Source organism: Crocodylus siamensis, chromosome 1 (genome assembly GCF_052110815.1).
Source record: "Crocodylus siamensis isolate JL-2025a chromosome 1, ASM5211081v1, whole genome shotgun sequence".
NCBI classification, from domain to species: domain Eukaryota; kingdom Metazoa; phylum Chordata; order Crocodylia; family Crocodylidae; genus Crocodylus; species Crocodylus siamensis.
Window position 1 is genome coordinate 31239449 of NC_143395.1, and position 17608 is coordinate 31257056.

Below are 17608 nucleotides of genomic sequence, written 5' to 3' on the forward strand. Positions count from 1 at the left end.
AGCAGCTGCCCCATGGTGTGGGTGCAGTGCAGCTCGGCAGGGCACCACACACTGTCTGGGAGCTGGGGCAGCTCCAGTGCCCCCAGTTCCCAGACAGCACACAGTGCCCTGCCAAGCAGCACCGCACCTGCACCATGCGACAGCTGTGGCATGGATGCCAGGCAGGGGTGGTGATCTCCCACTGCCCCCCACTGTGTAGGGGGACTCTGCCACAAGTGCCTAGAGGCCCCAATCACTGCTTCTGCAGCCAGCGAGTATGGGGGTTTTTTGGGGGGGGGGGAAGGAGGCGGGGTTTAAAGTGCTGGGACTATGCTGGCACTGGGCAGGGGATGCGGTCAGACAGGGGACCCAAGGGGGCTTCTCCTGTGGCTCCCCCCACCTGTGGAGAGGGTGACTGGGAGAACCTGCAGCCACCCAGCTGTGCCTGCCACTCCCCGGCCAATCCAAATCACCAAATCAGCACCAAATCTTCTGAAGCTGATTTGGCCAAATCAATTCAGGACAGTGATCCAAATCAAATCACTATCCTATGAATTGGCCGAATCCAAATCCGAACCTAACACTTTCCTGCTTGCACAGGCCTACTTAATACCATAAATTGGCTGTTGTGTGCTACTGAAGCTTTTCTGTCTGACCTATATTAATGTGTAATACTGCTTACCGGACAGTTTTTCATTTTAATACCATCCGAACAAGACATTTTTATACTGCATAAAGAAATTAACACTGGATAATTATCCTTTTCTCCTAATGGATAAATACCATGAGAAGAAAGCGTTGAGCTAAGTGTTGGCCAAGTATGAATGACAAAATTTCCACATGGAATACACCATGTGTCTGATGATGTCTCCTAGTATACTGCATAGGCTTTAATAGAACATTACTGGAAATATCACAATGATTCATGTTCATGTTCTACAATATGTTCTTGGCACTAATCATCAGCAATGAACAATAAGGCTTTCAAATGTTGATGTACTGCAAGGATTAACAATTATTCAAATACTAAATAGAAGCTCTTTTACCCAGAATCATCAAAGAAGTGACAGAGTAACCAATGGCAAAGTGAGGTCTACTCACGTTAATGAATTCAAAGCATTAGTACCTGAATTAGCTAATGCTGCTTAAACAAAGATGATATGATCTGTATAATACTAAGCATTATCATAGGTCAGGCTACCTAAGAGAACTTTTACAATCTTTTCCCCTCTGCCTGAAGAATGGTGCTTGTGCCTGAAAACTTGCAATTAAAGAAATTTTTTTTTGTAAAAATCAAGTTGGTCTAGTAAAAGTTATCACCTCTACCACAAGTTCTGAAGCATTATCATATACATTTAAAATACACCTGTAGATAAATTAAAAGTCTATCCTAATGACAGATACTGAATTAGATAGTAACTTTAACATGAAAGTTGTCACAATTTTTCAACATCTAAACCTTTTTCAACACAAAACAAAAACAGACAAAAACCACTATAGGAATTTTCTGCTTGCTTCATTGAGACAAATGTGGAAAGCAAAGGATTCCTTCCAAATGGGAAATTCCTCTGACAGGTCAGAGCCAGCATATAGTGACAGCCCCACACCAAAGTGTGAGAGGAAATAAAGAGCCCTGGCTCCCGCTTCGCTGCGGAGTCCCAGGACCTGTATAGCAAGGAGCGGTGAAGGCAGTCAGCTCCGACGTGTAGAGCTTCCTTCTGGCGATGCTCAAGTGCAGGAGATGCACGTGCATGCCAGGGAGCCCTGGTGATAGAGGTGGCCTGGTTGGGCTGTGCTCCTCACTGCAATGTACAGCGCTGGACAAACCTGCGTGCCACCATGTGGCAGCACCTGCACTGGGCACGAGTGCCCCAAAGTGCCATTGCCTGCTGCTGCCTGCGTGCCATGGAGAGAGAGTGGGGAGGAGAGTGGGGGGGTCCCCATGCCCCACCTCAATCACACCTCATAAATACCACACACCCAAACCCTGCCCCTGGAACCCCTACGTATACACCCCCACAACATACCTACTGCCCCCCCACACACAGCCACACCCCCTCACCATACACCCACACACTATTGCCCCCCCACACTCCACCATACACACACACATACATACACCCCCACACAATATACAAGACTAAGACTTTATTTTTCAGTTATTAGGCAAATCACGTAATAACTAAATATATACATGTAGTATGCAAGCACAAAACATGACAAAAATATTTTTTGTAATAAAATTAAAATATAGTAGGTCTTTGACTTTTAGTGTATGATTTGGGGGTTTTCTGGTTCTAAGGTGGCAACCCCCCTCCCAAAAGGAGCATCTCCAGGGGCAAGGGGAGGGACTTCTGATGGCAAAGGTCATGGGATTAGGGTCAGGACTTCTGGTTCCAAGATGGCAACTGGGGGCAGGGCTACCCATGCACCCCTCGAAAGCTCGCCAAACCTTATTAAGTGGCCCTTCCGCTGAAATAATTTCCTGCCCCTGTTGTAGCTGATAATTATGGCCACGTGCCTGGAGCACCTTGGCAAACCTAGTTCAGTCCCTTAGCCCCACTGCCAGCTCAAGGGTGCAGCAGGTCCCAGCAAGAAGCAGGAAAGGACACCAGGGAGTGGTCACAGGGCACTGTGTATGGCAACAAAGGGACTGTTATCTGCTCCCGCTGCTGCCAAGGCAATCCTGCGCTCACAGCAGGGGCCTGAGCACTGGGACTGCCACAGAGACCTTGGGCTATGCACGGGCAGGGTAAGGCACCAGTAAAGGGACATTCCACTCTGCTGGGCACCAGGCGCCTTTGCAAAAGTAGCTTCTCCCCAGCAGCCACAGGAGCTTGGCTTCACAGGGCCCACCAATGCTGAGGCAGTGGTGTGCTCTGGTGCTCCAAGTGTGCCCAGCACCACTGTCCATGTAAGGGTCTGTCCCACCCACCCAAGATGTCAGCATGGGCTGCATGGGAAGCAGGGCTGAGGATAGGAACTGTGGGGAAGGGGGCAAAGTGCAAGGGAATAAGGCAGTCACCACCTTCCTCATCGAGAGCTGGAACAGGCAGGAGGCGTATGCGTGTGTGTGTTATAAATGCAAAAGGTTTATTTAATGTCAGTAATTTAAAATGCCTTGCACTATTACTAAATCTCAATTATCAGACTGGTATTGACTGATATGGTTAGTTAACCATTGGGTATTGGTATCAGAAAATCAGAAAATCTTTCTTGGTGAACCCCTACATTGCACCAGTGCTCTTCTCCATTCACCGTTCTGCATGGGAAGAAATCTTGTGAAAGAAAACATGGAACTTACGGTATTATTAATTTTATTTCTATTTATTTAATTAATCCTTGTTCAGACACTGAGTTTTCAGTGATTTCACAAATGTTGTCTGACATTTTTATTTCCCCCATACATATTAAAGATTATGTTTCTTTTTAGCATTAACTGATATTTCATAGGAATTCTGAAGATAGAAAGTACTAACTTAATGCCAAAAATAAATAGTTTTTTACATCTTTAAAATAAGCTCCTGTCTGACCAGTTATTTATTATCTTTAAATAATGTCAATCTCATGAAATCACATGGGCTTCCAAGATTTCAGAGACTGGAAACAAAACAAAAGGAGGCCCAAGCCAGTTTTAGATCCAACCTAAAATGAAAGCTGCATAAACTAATTTGGTTTTCAGAATCAAATACAACTGCTTTACATTGTTACCCTAAAGTATACAAGTGTTCCACTACAAGGGTTCCTGCTCATACCTCATTTGCAATTCTTAACACTCTCTTCCCTAATGAGACAACAAACAAATCTAGCTCCATCTTCAGAACTACTGGCACGTGCTATAATTTGTTTCTCTTGAACAATCTCAGCTGGCAAAGAAAGGTAAAGAAAAATTAATTTAACCTTTCCCAATTTACTGTGGTTCATGTCCCAATCACTATTATACTACCTTAAGTTTCAATATATATAGTAGATATACACTAGAACCCAGGTCATTCATATCTAGGTTGTCAGCAACTTGCTTAATTTGTAGCAGGTTCCCAAAAAATAAGAATGAGCCACTCCGCTCTTTGCTCCAGCTTTTACTTCAAAGGGTGCTGTTTCTCTGATCGACTGGAGCTCATCAGTTATCCCACATAGATGCTTCTCCATGCAACTCCTGGTTACTTTGCAAGCCTTCATCTTCACAGAGGGATAATGATTCTAATCCTGCAAAGAATTTGGTTTTACTGCATTTGTTTCATAATTCTTTCATTAAAATATGTACAGGAAAACATTTACTGACCACTTAGTTATGTCTTATTAATGGTCCAATTTAAGGCTCGCTGCAGAGGGCGCAGTGTCTACATTGCCGTCCGTGGCTTCCTTACAACATCAAAATTAAAAGAGAAACAAATTTGATTTTAATAACAAGTTTTAACCATTTTACTAAATATGTATTGATTGCTAAGACTTTTCTTCATTTTATTTCTGTTTTCTATCACTTCATTAAACTTGAAAAACTGCTTCTTGTATAACATCACATACTGACATCCTATATTAAAGAACATATTTCTTTAAATGTTCTGAGCCCTAATTAATAATAAAAGCTATCCATCTAAAACCTGGCAATTATCACAACTTTAACAAGCCAGGCTTTCATCTGCACATGTTGGTATGTGCTAGATCCAGCACACGTCTCTATCCAGAGTTTATCTGGCACCAAAGACGTAGAAATACATTTGTGTTGTGGCCTCAGCCTGAAGGTGCTGAAAATTATCTGATGATTATCAGAAGTTCTCAAGATGTGTTGTGAGTTTGGCTTAACTAAGGTCTCAAACATCTGTGAAATGGATACTATTATATGCATTTTACATATGCATAAACTGAGGCACAGAGACTTCGTCTACAGTCACATTACATATTAATGGAAGAGTGAGCAACCGATTGTAGGACTACTTGCACCTAATCTTCCATCATAATTATGAGATCTCATTGCTCCACCTTTGTATTTTTATATATCTCATAAGCAAGGGCTTTTCCAAAGTAGCAATCTTTTGGGTTAATATTTCCCCATAACGAGAAATTATGTACAGGGTGACATCCTGGCCCTATTAAAGTCAATGACAAAACTCCTGCAGGATTTTTCCTAGAGCATGCATTTAAACAAGGTATGGGATTATCACTTTCTCTTATAATTCTTTTAAAGAGGGAGTAAATACCTATGCCAGGATTTTCAAAAGTGATGGCATATATATGGCCAGATTTTCAAAAATTGAACAACCTGCTTCCTCTCACTTACTCTTTCTCCCAAGTGCATGTGGATGATTGTATCACATTTCATTTATTTTGAGATAGGTTAATGAGTGGACTGTTGAACCTAGATTAAATACAGGCTGCAATTCAAGGCTGGTCCAATGGCCAGGAACTGTTTTTGTAAAATTGACAACCAAAATGGTCCATCTAACAAAATATTTCCATTATCTTTAAATAACGTCCATCTCATGAAATAACATGGACATGCAAGATTAGAGACTGAAACTATACCTAAAAGAGAGACCCAAATCAGTTTTAGACCCAACCTAAACTGAAAGCTGCATAAATTGATTTGTTTTTCAAAATCAAATACAACTGCTTTACATTAAATTCAAGTGTTCCACTTTAGGGGTTCCTGTCCACACCCCATTTGTAATTTTTACACTCTCTTCCATAGTGAGAAAACAATTAAATCTAACCTCATCCACAGAAGTATTAACAGGTGTTTCAATTTCTTCCTCCTGGACAACCTCAGCCGGCACCTAGGTAAAGAAAAATCAATTTAACTTTTCCCAATGTATTGTAGGAGTTCATGTCCCAATTACTTTTATACTACTTTGAGTTTCAAGATATACAGCAGATATACAGTAAAACCAAGTCATTCATATCTAGGTGGTTTGCAACTTACTTAATTTGTAGCAGGTTCCCCAAAATTAAGAATGAGTTACTTGTTTGTCTGCTGCAGCTCTTACTTCACAGGTTAATCCTTCTCCAGTCAGCTCACCATAGGTCCAAGCAGATGCTTGGAGAAACCCTTTCTTTTGATATAAAAGCTGCAGGAAACTGCTGGAACTGCCATTTCTCTGATCAGCTGAAGTTCATCAGTGACCACACACCACTGTTTGCTCCAGTTCTCTATACACCCCAGCTAATTTGTAAACCTTCATCCTCCAAGGGTGATAAGGAACCTAAACCCCATAAAAAACCTTGGTTCTACTACACTGGTTTCATAATTCTCCCATTACAATATATACAAAAACACACTTGTAGTAAAAAGAGCACCTGATCCAGATTTCACTCAAGTCAAAAAAATTTTCACTTCAAAATTGAGCATAAATTTCAATGGGATTTAGCCTAAGGAAGGCCGGAAGGTTTTGGCTCAAAGTATTTAAAGCATGCAATACGCAGATTTCACTTTAACAATGAAGTTCAGATCTCATAAATAATTTAAGTGAGCTCATAATTAATGGCCATGTCTGAAAGTGATTCAGCACAACCACGGGGAATTAAAATGTCAAATTTACAATGCTAAAAGCATTGTAACCTCATTCCCGATGTTAAAAAGGCTAATAATTATCTTATTAGAAAGTTACTGAAAACCCTTCTCTGGAAGTTTGTCTTAATTAGGGAATCTTGCTATTACTGTAATATGTATCCGAATTTAAATCAACACAAGGCTGGATTTAAATAAAATATACCTTTCAAACAGCAATTTTAACAAGAAACAGAAAATATAGGTCTTCTCCAATTATTTAGTATTTTAGCTAAGTAATCTGTCCTTTCCTATTATACAACTGAGGTGTAGATTAAACGGTCTATCACAACTGACATTCATTTATCCCGTAAGTTGTTACAGCAGCTTCAGGAGGGCTAATTATGCAAGCAAAGTGAACAGCAGTCTTTGGTCCATTGTCAAAACACCTTATTTCCATTTCAACTGTTGTAATAATATCTTGTATAGAAAGAAAGAGAAATGTTACTTTACAAATACAAACTGAGCACGTGCACTGGAATTATAAAAGCAGGATTAAATGTAAACGTTAATGAGCCATAAGTGAAAAGGACTAGGTGTAGAGAGAAATCGCTTAGATGAGAGTTTGTTAGAGAAGAAAACAGTCTTCCACAAAAATTAAAGGAACATCATTCAATGGATCTAAATAAATTTGGGAGACTAACTAACTTAATACATTCTAAGAAAAAGTGTCAAAAAAGGAAGAGATTAACAGTGAAGATAATGGAAAGTAGTTACAGACCAGATGGCCTCAGAAGTCCTAGCCCACAGGACACGTACCACAAGTGGAATGGGCAGCCTGTGCCTGTGTGCATGTAGCATGTGCCAAACTGGGGAGGGCCCAGAGCAGATAGAGCAGGCAACAGAAAGCGTAGACTGGGGAGAAAAAGGGGACTGGACTGGCACTTGAGGAAGGCTGGAGCTTACCAGCTAAAAAAACTGGCTCCACTGCCTTAGAAATATTGACTCTTTAGGACAAGAAAATTGTTGAGTTGTTCCTCATTTATCACCCCAACACAAAAAGGAATCATCCCTCTTATCTGTGTGACAGGACACTTGTATGACAAGTAGACGGACAGCTCTCATTGATAGATTTTATAAGGCTGATTAGAATATGAAAAAATCAAACATATGCTAATATTTACTGCTCTCATTCACACCCACATGTTATATGTTTCTTCTGTTCCTTCCTCCATTGTGCTATTCTGTCTACTTTTTCTTCCTCTCCTCTGGGGCTATTCTTGTATTTCTACATTTTCCATTCTATGCTGTACTGCACTACCCCTCTTTACTGACCCCTTTATATCCGATACCTCCCACGACGCTCCCTGGTGTATGCCTTCCCAACAATATAAGCACATTGTAGTCAAGCTTCAAAGTTATTTAGGCATAGATTATTGTAACAAGGGTCACATTAGCAAAGATCAGTGACAGCTCAAGCTAGTTCGCAATGAAATGGCATTATATACCATCAACTGATCTTACGTAGTGGGCTCTCAATTGCATAAAGTATATGGACTGGGGCAAGATTTACACATGGAAAAGAGCAAATTTATCTTCTCAAGGATTATAAATTAGAGCGAACAAGACTTGCAGTAAATATAGGGGGTACTTGTCTGAGAAACGGACACATTTTTAAATATGAAGGGTGAGTTTTTGAGTTGTTGGTATCCCTCTAATTAAGGGTTAGCTGTGTTTATCAAAAGCCTGTGTGAATTTTCTAGTAAAGACTGAAGTGGTATTGTTACTTCCTGAGCAGTAGCTGTGCGATAAATGAATAGATGACTTCACTTTCCAGTGCTGTCAATCTTGCACCTTTCACAAGCTCTGAATTCACTTTAAAATACAAAAATAAAGATTTTACTGTCAGAAGTAGTTTGAACTGAATGAGAAAGTTCAGAGGAGGTGGTAGTTCACTGCCCATAGGAAATCTCTCTCTCAGTTCCTCCTGTAGCTGAAAGATGCCAGTCTCTTTCAAATCAGCTGTTTTTTGCAAGAAACAAACATAAAACTATGGTTTGTATCTAGCAAAGATCAAGATAATAAAAGAGAGAGGCAGAATTATTACATGTATCTTGACAGGTGAACATTTCTCTTTTCATTGCTATTTTAAAACCAGATATACTGGTTTTTAATCAGTCTGGTAGGATGCTATCCAACTGTTAATATCCAGGTATTTTAAAGATGAAATTGCTCTAATCCTTTTCTCTTTGATTTAACAGACTTAGATTGTACCTGGTAAAAAGTCCTGATATACAATCCCTTTTCATGGATTTATTGCTTGGAAACAATATACGTTTTGTCACAAATCAATGTATTTTTATATCCTCTGGGTCCAATTGCACAGTTTAGTGCCTTCCTACCAGATAAGCATACATACCAAAATTAATTAGAAATAAGTAGTTATGCAATATATAGATACCTATGCTTGAAGGCTGCTGGTTGCCATAACCAGAAAATAATTAGGAAGAAAATTACGAGGTTTGATCAAAAAGTTCTAAGACTTGAAGTTCGGGGTATTATTCATCAGGAATTTGTACCGAGTGGTCAAACAATCAATCAGGCCTTTTATAAAGAGATTTTGAGTCGATTGAGGGATAAAGTTAGGAGAAACCGCTGCGAGCTGTGTGAAAATGGTCGATGGTTTCTGCACTATGACAATGCTCCTTCACACACTGCTGTCTCCATTCAAGAATTTTTGGCTGAAAAAAACATTCCTGTGATACCACACCCTCTGTATTCACCTGACCTTGCCCCATGTGATTTTTTTCTGTTCCCAAAAATCAAAATGAAGCTGAAAGGAAGGAGATTTGATGACATTCCAACCATCCATAAGAATGTGAAAGCGGAACTCAAAAAACTCACAGTTGAAGACTTCCAACATTGCTTCTGAAAGTGGCAGGGACGTTGGGATAAGTGCATATCATCTGGGGCAGATTACTTTGAAGGGGACAGCTCATAAAAATGTTGTTTGTACACTATTCTTTAAAATAAAGGCTAAGTCTTAGAACTTTTTGATCACCCCTCATACAATAAAGAATAGAAAGAAGCTGTAAAATAATCCCAAAGCTGGCAAACATGATCCAGATCACTCCTCTGTAAGAACATCCCACAAAGGCAGGTTTACAACAAACAGAAATGGCTTGGTTCCTGCCCTGAAGCAGGCCAAAGAAGTTCAGAATATTGAATATGAAAAGGCCACATGAGAACTACAGGTCCTTGATGAAGAAGATAACTCCCACTGAATCCACTGGGGATACAGGGAACAAGAAGCAGTTCCAGTTTCACAAATCTTAACTGACACAAAGTTTATGCAAAAATCAAGGATGATATCTTTTACTAGACCAACTGTCTAGCTGGAAGGGACACAGACAAGCTTTCACAAGTGTACCTTTTATAATTATCCAAGCCACCTAGGAATCTTTTTAAAACATTTTTTTATTAGACAAATAATTTGGAAAGGCCATTATCTGAGTTTGAGGATACTGGGTGAGGCTTATATTCAAAGCTGTCAGAGGATAGCAGAGGCCTGTTAGTAAACTACTACGACTTATTGTTGTTGGTGGTGTTTATACTGTACCACAAGTAAGCCCAGCCAAGATGATGCACCACAATACTAGGTACCAAATATCTACATACTAAGAGATTCTCTCCTTTCCAAAAGCTCTCACAGTCTACAGAGATATAAAAGAATTACTATCCTACTTTACAGCCAAAATTTGAAATCAAAGGGAGATGAAAGGTTAAATCCTAGCTCACCTTCACAGACTTATGTGGCACTTACATAGCCATGTAACTACAATTTTCGCATTGACAAGCAGTTTAGATTGCACACAGCTGGAGTTTATCCTGTTTCCCTACTGAGCATGCTCAGGAGGCAGGCACCTGGGATGGAATACCATTGCTTGGGCACATGCAGAACACTGGGTAAACCACAAAACTTTAGCCACAGAGGGCGTCTTCGCACATGCTGTGGGGGTGGGTGCTTTAATTAGAGCAACTCCTGAGAGCAGCTTTAATTACAGTGCCGGCAGCCAGGGCTGTGCCTGGGGGCGTGAATCGGGGCAACCGCTCTGGGCCCCGTGCCTTGGGAGGCCCTGTGGAGCTGGGTGGAGCAGCTGCAGTGACTCCACGCTGCCACCTTCGCATCTGGCCACTCAGCACCTAGAATGGAATGATCCTGGAGTCTGGCCTTTGCTCCTGTGCCCACTGGGGCACAAATTGTCCCACTACCCATTATACATTTTATCCAATGAATATTAAATGTGAGCTTCAAGAGGAGGGCTGCAAAATGCAGTGGGTGATTCTTACCCTGTGGCCTGGTGGATAGAGCACTTTGCTAGGAAGTAGATAATGCAGGCTCATAGCCCAACAACCTATTTCCTGCTTCCTACACAAGTGCCCTAGCCACCAGGATGTCGAGCTAAAAGCTGGAGCTCCATCTCTCCTTCTCTGTTTTACTTCTGATAGATGTACATATAGAGTGATCTTATTCTGAAACAGGTGAACACATAATATAAACTATCCACAAGTGCCACAAATAGTGGTTCCACAACTACACAAGTGCCACTAATGTACATAAAAGTGAACTAAGATTTAGCCCAGACTGACCTGCCCAAGGGCACAGGACATGTGCTGGTATTCAGCAACTGAACCCGAATCTCCTGACTCAGCCATAAGACTAACATTCATCTAAGAAAAAATTAACACGGCTATATTGTCACCCTCTTTTTAAGCCCCAAAAAGCCAGCAGCAAAACGCTGAACACAGGGATGTTTCTCTCAGGATGCATCTCAGAACTTAGGTGCTTGACTCAGGGCTGCAGGGAATTAGCTCTATCTCCTCTGTATCAACAGTCCTGTCTTGGTGTTAAGATGCCTACACCAATGCTTCATATTAGCAGGGTTCACTGTTTTCTTTTCAGAATTCTTCATTGCACTGCTACCTGTTTTATATAACAGAACAGAGGTGGCTAAACTATGGTTTGGAAGCCATATGCAGCTCCTGGGCAGTTTAAATGCAGCTTCTGAAGAAGGAAAAATAACTTAATAAAAACATTCTTTATCTCTATGCATATTTTTTCAGTTGTGAAATATTATTTACTGTAAAAAGTCATATAGCAACAAATTATAAAGTTGATCTGAGGCATTATGCACAGATTATTGACTGTAAGGCATGTGAAAACCACAAGGATGCCCTAACTAGGCTACAGCTTTGTTTAGGTGGGAGGATCAGGGAGAGGAAGGCTTGAAGGAAAATGTTAGTAGTATAACAGCAGGGGAACTCATCTTGGAGGAAGTGCGACTTCCAGTCTCCCCTCTAAGATCATTCACGCATTGTATCCACTAGCTACTTAATTATATAGAGTTGGCTAAAGGAAGAGAACTGTAGTTACACTCTGCCTAAAGTGAGTATCAATGTAAGACAATAAAATATATGTGTACATGAAATCGTCATGTTGTAAGTGTTTGAACTGAAGTGAGAAAAATATATCCTTACCTCTGGCAGACTCTCAATTCATCTCAAATTCCATATGAGGCTATATACTACAGTTTTTGAATAACTTACCCTTAGGTCTAAAAATACATTTGAACAGCAGAGGAATTGTCTGGCTGTAGTTTTGATTCCCTTATCCCTTCAGAATACATCAAATGAAAGGTATTTACAAAATGCATCCTAGGCTTGATGTTCCCTACAGAAAACTTGTTCTACTATTTGTCAAATACTACCAGACTAGATATAGCAAGCTTTATTTCCCATTTCCATATAAATTACTCAAAATGCCACAGAATATTTTAAATATGTTGTCTAATTGAACTGCGCATCTAGCCCTAGAGCCATGATAGCTATGATGCAGACTATATAACTATGTTGCAGGCTGCAGCCTGCAGCCACTTATAGCAAGGGTGGGCAACCTGTCGAATGTGTGCCACAAGTATGGCACGTGACAGATTGCGGCAGGGAGGAAGGGTGCAGAGCAGCGTGTCAGGCAGGTGAAGGGAATCAGAGGGCACTCAGGGAGGCAGCAGAGCTTGATATGGCATCCCTGCTAAAAAGGTTGCCCACCCCTGACCTACGGCTTCAAAAGAAGTACAAGAGAGCATGTTTACTGACATCTGCTCACAGCTCCATAGCTATTATATGCTTGTCCGTGTTCCCAACAGGAAAAAAATGCTTCATGTACATCTGTTCCACCTTTGAGGAGCAGAACTACCTAGGGTTGGTTCTATCTGCAGGAACTTTTATTTTGCTTTTGAAGTTGAACTTCTAAAAGAAAGACAGATACAGCCTGATGCAATATAAACAAGCAGTATGGCTCAGAGGAAAAACAGAAACTAAAAGAGAAAGAAGAAATGAAAAGACAAAAATATAGATGATTCATGGAACCATACTACCAAGTTAAATTTAAAACTAATGGCTTTCCAGAAACAGTTATTTAACAGAGCTGATGAAATAACTGCAGCAACTGAACACTGAGAGGCAAAACTCAGAGCCTCAGTCATCTAAATACAGACTAAGACAGCAAACTGATGACAGAAATCAGGTTCTTCCTCCTTTTCACAAGAGGAAAGCATGTGTGTACCTATACACTGCAATATTTCTAAAATTTATTAAGAGGTAGAAAAATTGGAGAGTTATTCAAGAAAAAAAAAGTGAATTGATAGATGAAAATGTGCTCCAGGAATAAAAAAAGCAGTAAAGCGAGTCAAACACTTCAAGGCTAGATAATTCAAATTTTGCTTTCTCTTTATTCAAACCAAACTTCTTTTTCAGATCACCAGTAAAGGCGGAATGACTCTTACCCATACTGCAGGAGTTAACTTGAAATGGTGCTTTCACACCCACTCGCATACAGTAGCTGTCCAAGGAGCATCTTATTACCAGAGATCCAGTTGTTCCATTTGCTGTGGAAAAATGTGGATTTTCCCCTTTAAAAGAGAAAATCATGGATTTTTTCCCCTTTGAAGGAGGAAAATGCTTGGGCCTGGGGGGGAACAGGGTGAGGGTGATCAGAGTCAGAGGGTGCCACATGCATGTTCACTCATCAGAAATGTGGGGCAGAAAATTTTCCAGTGCTTTATTTTTCCGTGGGAAATTTTCCATTTCTAAAAATTCATTGTTTCATAAAATTCATTAATAACAATAAATGGATGCCAATACAATATTAGGCAAGCCTGGCAGTTTCAAAGTTGTAATTAATGCTTTTCAGGTGATTATCCCTAGGAAGTGTGTGAGAGAGTACACGTTTTACTGATTTGTAAATAGGAGAGTAAATACACTCACATAATAATCCAAATAAAAAAATCAAGTTATAAATTCACTTAATTGGCTGTGCAGGTCAAATCAAAACAAAATCTAAAATTCTTATTTTATCTCACACTCAAAGTGAAAGCAAAACCAAAACTAAAACTGTGATCAATTTTTGTTTCACTTTCAGTTCAGCAAACACACAGAGCAGTGTCTCATTTCTTTTCTTGAGTTGGAGAAGTTGAAGGTGGTTTGCGTAAGATCTGTTAGCTTTTTAGTGCTTTTGGTTTCAAGGAGTCATAAGAATGCCTAATCAGAAAAAAAAACTAGTGTGTGGCATCATTATAGTGAAGTTCAAGCCACTGAAAGAAGGAAGAAAGTTGGTAGATGTAAATATTGCAGACAGGAGTATGCTAACAACACAACAAGAATGAAGAAAAATTTAATAACATGTAGAAACTGCCCTGAAATAATACAAGCCATATACAAAAAGCTAATACAATGAAGTGGTGCTACAACATCATCTGGGAAAAGTCTACTTCAGGAATCCTATGTCAGTAAACAAACTAATAAGTTAAATGACACACCATACAGACTAGCATCTATATTGTATTAAAACATTATACACTAAAAGCTCTGTTAACCGGCACCTTACAAGCTGGCATACTCTATTAACCGGCATACCGGCTTGTATGGTAAAGCGAAAGCACGGCCCAGGGCATAGCAGGCTGCAACAGGGCCCGCCATCCTCTCCCGCAGGGCCTGCAGGAGGGCTGGCGATGCCACAGGAGGGGTGACAACACCCCGGACGTGGCGGGAGAAGCGGCGGCCTGAACAAGCAAGGATGCCTGTTCGGCCCGCTGAATTAACCAGCATATTTTGTTATCCAGCATCCCCCATTCCCAGGGGATGCTGGATAACAAAGCTTTTACTGTAATTTTAAAAATTGTTAATGCAACTCTGGACTATTATTTATTTATTTTAAATGTTTGTATCTGCTTTGGGTGCTTAGCAGAAGCAGAAAAGTGGCTCAGGCTTAACAATATATTTTTTTAATTACATAATATATAAATAGTTAACTATTTTAACCCAGCAGAGAGAGCCTAGTCCTCTGGCTGATGGCAGAGGCCAGACTATACTTCCATTTGGCTCTGCAGTCCCAGGGCAACTGAGAAGCAAGTTGAGCAGCAGAGTGTTCCTTCTGGCAGGGAAGAGGGAAGCAAGATTCCTGCAGCTTCTCCTTCACCATCTGAGGCCAGACTAGAATAAACTAAAATAAAAATCTTTTCCCCCTTTTGTTGGAGGAACTTCATAGCTCAAGTGAAATAGCAGATTTGCAAAAAAAAGAAAACGAAAATGTTGAGCTGCCAGGTCTGAGGAAAGAAGCAGCAAGATCCTCAATTTCAAGATCACTGTCACCAGATACGTGATCTGGTGTTCAAGACAGTCAAGCTTTTTATCAAGCTTTGTGGACAAAATGTCAGAAGAAGATCAAGAAAAAGCAGATTAGCTCGAGCTATGTTTAAAAGTGGTACACCTCTTTCCATAACTGAAAATCAATACTGGAAGGAAAATTAGAAACTAATTCGTCCATCATATAAGTTACTGTCAAGTTCTCTCTTATGACATTCTCTCTTAGATAGAGAGCATGACAGAATTCAAACAATGGTTATTCAAAGGACTGGTCAAGCAGAATCACTGACTGATGTCAGATGGATGGATTGATACACAAGGAAATCCTTTAGTGAACATTATGTTAGCAACACCTGAACCAAAATTCCTGGAAGCAACTGCTACCAAGTCTTCTCGTCATACAGGTGAATACATAGCCAAATTACTGAGTGAAGAGACTGAAAGTGCAGGTCCCTCCAGGGTACAAGCCCTTGTAACTGATAATGAGAGTACATGAAAGCTGCCTGGCAAACACTAAAGGCAAAGTATCCTCATTTAATAGTATTTGGCTGTCTTGCTCATGGGTTGACTCTTCTGGCAAAGGATATAGTAAGTGCAAATACAATATTGGCACTATGAAGACAATATTGGCAAACTACAAAGCAACTGTGAAAGCATTCAACAATCATCATGTTGATAATCAGACTTTGAAGAAATTACAGAAAGAGAGGCAGGGGAAGGAAAGTGCACTTTTATTGCCAGGAGAAACTAGATGGGGCTCAGCTACAAAGTGTTTACATAGTTTGCTGCGCACAAAGAACTGTTTGCCGTGTGCGTCAAGAGATGGCATGGTATCCCAGATTATTCCCATGAACATTCGGAAGCAGATTCTCAACAACAATGTGTTCTGGGTTCGAGTTCAAGGAGCATTCAAGTGGCTACTACCAGTTTCAGTGGCTATCAAGAAACTTGAAGGAGATACAACAAGCCTTTCAAATATCCCAGAGATATTCAGACAACTGAATGAAAATCTAATTGAGCTTTTGCCTTCTTCACTTCTGTCCAAAGAAGTAGTAGTAGAAGTAAAACAAATGTTTATCAAGAGATCTAAGTTTTGCTCTCGTCCAGTCCATCTGGCAGCAAACCTTTTGGATCCTCAACACAGAGGACAACATTTATCAGAAGATGAATTATCTACTTCTCTTGATACAATTATGGAAGTAGCTAAGAATGTCCCCAACATCAACAAAATAACCGTGATGACAGACATTGCCGAGTTCCATGCAAAAGAAAAAAAACTTTGCAGCAAAGATGACATTTGGTGGGCAGCAGAGAATATGTCTCCTCTCACATGGTGGAAAGGATACTGTAACACCCAACTGTTGTCCAGGATTGCGCTAAGGATCCTTAGCATTCCAGCAACTGCAGCTTCTTGTAAACAGAACCAGAAGGCTTTCAACCAAGACAAGGAAGTGGAATAGACTAACAAATGAATGCACTGCTAAGCTTGTTTTCAGTTCTCAAAATCTCTTACTTCTGGAGAATCAGTCAGAAGTGAAGAAGATACAGTATGATGATAACTTGCCCTTGCCCATAGACTCATTGGTAAAAGCATCCTTTAGCAAGAAAGAATATGGTTCAAGTAGTTTTGAATCGGATTTGCCTCAATCTGATTCTGAAATGGAACTAATAAGTGGAGTGATTTTACAGATAGTGACAGTGAAACTGGAGGTGCTGCAATGACCTCAGTGGAAGAGAGTTAAACTTTGTTGAAGTAGATGAGCGGACAACCACGGCATATCATACACAGTTCTTTGGGTGTGCTAAAATTAGTGTGCCAACAGTTTTCAGTACCTTCAGTTTTTTTCTTAAACAAACAATGTAAGGGAAGTACATGGTATTGTGTATTGTCTTTACATTTTTACAAGTATGCCAATAAAAATAATTTCCTTCTACATACAGCTTTGAATTTGTTTGAATATAATATTTAAACCTAATTAAGTGTGCTGTAATGGGTAATGGGAGCAACCTCAGCAACCAGATACAGGCAAGTCTATGAACAGGGATTAGAGGACCAGGGCTTGGAAACTGTTGTTGTGTGTTGCAGGACTTGGGGAGGGGGGGGCGGTGCCTGCTGGTGCTGGGGGAAGGTGTCCAGGCACACAGTGGGGATGGGGGTTCTGAGGGAGTCCAGCTCTGCACTGTTGCCAGCGGGGCCTGCCCAGAGGTGCTTGCCCCTTCAGCAGGGGAAGGGGGTAGGGGAGTCCTTTGGGGGTGGCAGGGAGCTACATAGCCAGGCCGGCAGTGCCAGAGGCTGGTACCTGTGCTCTCAGGGGTAGGGGTAGAGCAGCTGAGAAAGACTGCCTTGGAGGAAAGGCTGGGGGACCATGGCCAGGCTGTCTAGCATGGCACAAGAGCCCCAGCCCGCACAGCTGGAACCACCACGCTTCAACCCAGGTGGGACAG

The 17608-nt window shown here is 40.8% G+C and overlaps 1 protein-coding gene across 1 annotated transcript in view; it reads right to left on the minus strand.

Annotated features, from left to right (window-relative positions):
* Window positions 1–3314: 3314 nt before the first annotated feature.
* Window positions 3315–17608, minus strand: part of DCDC2C (doublecortin domain containing 2C) — a 110400-nt gene continuing 96106 nt past the window's right edge. The window contains exons 7-9 of the mRNA XM_090032575.1: window positions 5691–5753; window positions 4262–4341; window positions 3315–4185 (exon numbers count right to left, since the gene is read on the minus strand). Coding sequence (XP_089888701.1) covers window positions 4279–4341; window positions 5691–5753 — 126 coding nt within the window. The 3' untranslated portion in view covers window positions 3315–4185; window positions 4262–4278. The remainder of the gene's footprint in view (window positions 4186–4261; window positions 4342–5690; window positions 5754–17608) is intronic.